The sequence below is a fragment of the Opisthorchis viverrini genome (assembly GCF_000715545.1).
Source record: "Opisthorchis viverrini unplaced genomic scaffold opera_v5_325, whole genome shotgun sequence".
NCBI classification, from domain to species: domain Eukaryota; kingdom Metazoa; phylum Platyhelminthes; class Trematoda; order Opisthorchiida; family Opisthorchiidae; genus Opisthorchis; species Opisthorchis viverrini.
Genome location: NW_008751988.1, coordinates 365,530 through 370,891, shown reverse-complemented (window position 1 = coordinate 370,891; position 5,362 = coordinate 365,530). Strand labels below are relative to the sequence as shown.

The 5,362-nt window shown below is 49.7% G+C and overlaps 1 protein-coding gene across 1 annotated transcript in view; it reads right to left on the bottom strand.

Moving 5' to 3' along the window:
- T265_10065 (hypothetical protein) overlaps positions 1-4,926 on the bottom strand; it is a gene marked incomplete at both ends in the record, with an annotated part of 7,014 nt that extends 2,088 nt beyond the window's left edge. Inside the window, 6 exons of the mRNA XM_009176328.1 lie at positions 408-698; positions 747-877; positions 928-1,309; positions 4,269-4,705; positions 4,738-4,831; positions 4,872-4,926. Coding sequence (XP_009174592.1) covers positions 408-698; positions 747-877; positions 928-1,309; positions 4,269-4,705; positions 4,738-4,831; positions 4,872-4,926 — 1,390 coding nt within the window. The remainder of the gene's footprint in view (positions 1-407; positions 699-746; positions 878-927; positions 1,310-4,268; positions 4,706-4,737; positions 4,832-4,871) is intronic.
- Between the last annotated feature and the right edge of the window lie 436 nt (positions 4,927-5,362).

The following is a 5,362-nucleotide window of genomic DNA, read 5'->3' as shown; positions in this document are numbered from 1 at the left end:
GGGGACCGGTTGCACGGATCAACTGAAATAACCTTCGGGCATTACCGGCTTTCTGAGCCTATTCCATTTCTTTGGCTTTCTGTGTCCATCATACTTCACGGTCAGCTCGCACGCCCACTTTGACTTGACGACTGATAACTCTTCGCACCGGGTTATGTTCGGGACCGGCTGGGATATTTCTCCGCGATTTAAGCAGTGCCACCGTTCGATCTGATATTCACTGCTTGGATTCGCCTGGTTGAGTCGTGCCACAGGTAAAATTCCCAGCACTATGCAAAGAGGTGGCAATCTCATCCTAGTATGAGTCTACATATGGTGGTGAAGAGACTCTAGATGATCCTGGTAAATTCGTCTAACAGCCGGATTTACCAGTCTCTCAGTTGCGAAGCGATTTGTCTGCACCTTACGCGGCTCTGGAAAACGTAGGGAGAAGTGACTCCGGACGACCGCTTGGTCAGAGTCCACAAATGTGTTCCAAAACGACCGGCAGTCAGTTATGGACCCGCGCCATCGGTAACTGATGGCAATGTGGTCGATTTGAGTTTGTGGCCGGCCTGCCGTTAGAGGACACCATGTGGCCAGACGACTTCGGTTATTTCGGAATTTAGTACTGCATAAAAACAGCTTGCGATCAGCACACAGCTGAGGCAGTTGCTCCTCATTGTCCGTACGTACCGAGTCCAATCCATGTCGACCTCCTAATGGAGTCTCAGATACACTAAGCCTGCCCACTTGTGCATTCGTACCTTTGGCAATCACGACAGTGTCCGAACTTTTAGCTCGCCGCATCAGCGCATACAGGGTGTCGTAAAACCTGTCTTTGGCGGCGTCGGAGCTGCAGTCAGTTGGGGCGTAGGCAGACACGATAAACAGACATCTATCAACTTACCGCTTGTGAGGCTTCTTCACAGACGTTGCCAGACGAACCGCACAGGTATCCAGTCAAGTAAGGATACTTCCGCCCGGTGACTTAGCACAATACCAACCCCTGCACATCCCACCGCAGCAGCCTCTGGATCACCAGAGGTGCGCGGCCGGTAGCGAGTGAAGACTGACAGGGCGGTTGAATCTTGAATTCTCGTTTCTGAGACACAGCACACATCAATGCCAAGCGAGAGTGTGAGTGCAAGAGCAGCTTGTTGTCCTACTTGCTTCAGAGTGCGAACAGTGAACGCCGCCATATAGACTGGGTGTCGAGGCTTGAGGACTGATTTGGAGATTCCTGAAGATGTCGGCGTCAGGTGACGAGCAGATGCTGCGGGCAAAACTGATGCATGACGAACGGAGTCATTAATCCTAAGTGCTGGATCTACAAGGAGAGAGTTATTAATGGGGTGGGGAGAGGGGGAAGAAAAGTATGAGAGAAAGAAGGGAGGCGTCAACAGCAGCCTGTTTTCGCTTACCCGGCCGGCTGTATGCAGCAAGTAAGGCGACCCGGCTGATGGCCCCACGCGACAGCCGATGAGGCATGAGATTATTGTTAGTTGTAAGTTTCATGGTTGTGCGAGGGCTGGGATACTGTCAGGGCGCCCACACCTAGGCAGGAGGACGATTAGGACCCTCAACCACAGCCTTTGCCCCGAAGGCCTAACCGCAAGGCAGCGGTGCTTGGCGGGAAACGCAAATGCATTACCATTCCTACGGAACAAGTCGCCACATGTTCCAACCCCCAACCTGAAGGGCCAGGATACTGTGTTCGTCAGACCTCTAACCATTGACCAACCTGGTATGAGAGACTGAGTGTCGCCGGGACACTCCCCAGTATATCTCAATGGGTCGCTGAGGTGCGCAAACCGTCACACCACGGTAAGGTCGTGTCTTCGCTGCTCAAATACATGAGACATCGCCGCAGAAACAAGCCATCCGCGTTCCCCTTGAGGGACAGGAACGGAGAACCCACAAGTGGCCCAACAGTGGTATCTGGGGTTTACAGAGAACACCATGCAGGTCTATATTCTGCCCAAGCGTACTCGTTACATCTACTCTTGTCAAGGCGTAACTAGGAACAGCCTCTAATCGACTTGGTCTTCACGGTGGGGGAAATTCGTCAACTCTTGCACCAGATCAACCCATTCTGCGCGTTGGGACCCGAGGTTCATCCAAGGATCCTGAAGGAAACGTCGTCTACACCGGCAAATCATTTCTACCTGGTGTTTCGTCAGTCGCTTGACGAAGGCCGCCTTCCCTCTGCTTGGAAGAAAACGATTGTCGCGCCACTCTACAAAACTGGTGACCGACTATCGCCTGGCAGCTATAGGCCTATAAGCCTCACTAGCGTGCCGTTCAAGGTGATGGAACGCATTCTGAAGCCAGCTATCCCAGACCACCTTACTTCCAGCAACCTGACCCCTCCAGCTCAATACGGATTTCTCCCGTATCGCTCTCGCGTGACAAACATGCTCGTGCTTAGACATCTTAACTCAAACCAGGGACGAAGGACTCATATCGGATGCCATATTTTTCGACTTCTCAAAAGCATTTGATAGGGTCCCACACGTCCCGGTGCTCCACAAACTTGAGTCTTACGGGATTCAGGGGGAAAATCCTACACGGGATCAAGGCGTTGCTATCAGACAGATTATTCCGAGTGTAGGTAGTTTATACCTACTCTTCTCCAGCGCCGGTCTCCATTGGAGTTCCTCAAGGCCCCGTTTTGGGACCACTGCTGTTTTTGATATACGTCAACGACCTTCCAGATGTTTTTGCGGACGACTTGAAATCCTGGAGTTCCAATGCCAGCACCCTCCAAAAGGATGTAGACGCTGCCAAGCAGTGGTCGTTGGACTGGCACCCTCTTCTGAGTGACGAAAAGTGCGTCCATATGTCATCTGGAGAAGACTCAGTGAATGGCTTTGTATGCATAGTGAGAAAGGACCAGAAAACATAATGAGGATAGACGCCAAAAAGGATTTGGGCTCTCCTCAAACTTGTCCGTCTCACTGTACCATGAGAAATCGGCCTAAAAGGTGCTCGCTATCTTACGGATGATTCGGCGCAGCTTTTCCCGTATTACTCGCATGGACTTCCAAATACTCTATGGGGCCTACGTCAGACCGCTCCTGGAGTACGCCAACCAAGTTTTCTACTCAGGACGCACGAAAGACGTCACTCTCATTGAGCGTGTCCATCGAGCCACTACGCAAATGATTGCCGGCCTCAAATGGGTGGACTACGAGACGAGTCTCGCGGTGCTTGACCTGGAGTATCGTCGCCTCCGAGGGGACCTAATTCTTACTTATGCCGTTTGAACAAAGCTTGACCAACAGGTTTTTCACCGTTGACCCAGCAAATACACGACGGGGACATGGTAAGAAGATTTTCAAGCTCAGAGCGCACACATTTCTCAGGCAAATTTTTCTCTCACTTCGGGTATTAGCTGCGTGGAATAACCTTCCTCCGACGATTGTCCACGCTCCTTCTAGAACCCAGTTCAACGCACTATTAGACACATTTATGCGAGCCCTCGCGCTGGCAGGAGTACTGCCATGCGCTTAGAACATAAAGAGCAGTGCTACATCCTTTCTTCACTTGCTTTTCAGGCGACTGAACGACAGCCTTTCTTCACTTGCTTTTCAGGCGACTGACAGCCGCTGAACGACAGGAGCAAAACAGGCCCGGGAAACTTGGGTAAAAGCCTCGATCCTGTGTATCAATCCGTGAATCCATCGAAACTAGGTCACAGACGAATGATTGTCAATATTGAAACACAGCCCTTACGGTAGCTCTGGAGGAGGCGAGGAGTCAAATGACGACGGAGTAATTGATGCATGCGACTGTTCTACTGTGGTGGATCAATGAAGTCTGCGAGATGTATCCATAGAGGGCTATGTAACCCGATGCGTTGGGTTTAACATGGTATTCATGATAGAACAAATAGCCTAAATACAAATTTGTAAAGCCCTTAACGTATGTCAAAGGATAAAGATATCACCTGAAATTAGCTGGGGAACACCAGCAACACAACTCCAACCCAAACATCAGCGGCGTAAAGAGCTAAGAACTATTCAACAAAATGAGAATTTTGGTTTCTGGCACCGGAAACATAAGACGATGCGGAATTTACAGGCGAGAGGGAAAGCTAAGAGAATCATGGAAAGATGTGGCTGGGAGAAAGTTGCGCACAACATTCGTTCCAGTTAATGTTCTGTACAAGTTTAGCAATAAAATACCTTAGAAGTCGAGAATACACATTTGTACACCGGGTTAAATGCTTCCAAAGTATATACATTAGAGGCTGCTTGAATGGCAGTTCACTAGACGTGGGTTACATACATCATCACGCTGGCAGTATATGGTACCTTGGGAGTCTATGGATTGCACACGGTCGTCAGAACATGCGTTGGAATCCGGCTTTTTGCGCTTATTCCTCCTTTTTGAACTACCACTGTTGGCGTTCCTCGCCTTCCGTGGTACTTTGGAGACACAATAATCCACGGGAGCGTCTTCAGAATCTCCGGTATCACGTTTCCGCTTCTGATTAGGCGCTTTCCTTTTAGAGGGGGGCTTGTGATCAATATGAACAGGGAAAGCATCAAGCTCCTCGCTGCCGAGCTCACTTCCACTATCAAACATCTCGGATTGGAAGTCCCGTGCTTTGCAGTCAGAGGGCGGGACAGACTTAATCTGACTTGGCTTCAGTTCAGGAACGTCCATCACAAGATTTCGGAGGAAATCGAAGGTCGGATTACTGTCTATGACATGTTTACTGCGAAATGCAGGAAGTAACGATGAACTCACATGCAACTGGGACTAATTGTCCTTGAGTTTCTGGTGGCCGTTAGATCGTAGGCTTGAGATACCAATTCCTCCATGAAGAGCTCTAACGCCCGCGCTGAAAAACACAACACAATAATAATAAGAATACCACTTACACACGACAGGGGGCACAGTTGCAGCCAACTTCCCTATTTCTTCATCCAACTGCATTATCTTTTTTATCCGAGTCTGGAAAAGGTGGAAAGACAGTTAGTTACACAATGCAGGAGAAAACCATACCGTGGGAAACCTTGCTGTAAATTTCCTCCGAGTCGGCATTCCTGGTTAAATGTAACGCAAAACACGAAACGACCGCTTTGAGATCAGGTCAAGGCCAGCACCGATAGGCTCGGCTACGAATGGGCTAAGAAACTGGCCAATGGGCCTGGCAGTCTCGTTAGGTTCACACGTGTATAGGAAGTCCAAGACTCGTAGAATCGGATTGGCAGTTTTGGTTTCTGCACGCAGCTTAGGTGTTTCTATTTGAAAATGGAGAAAGATCCTACCCTTGCGATCGGTGAGCATAATGGGATCTGTTCGGATTTACGGATTTACGGAATCAATGATTGACACACAGCATCAAGGCCTTTGCCAAGCTCCTCGGGTC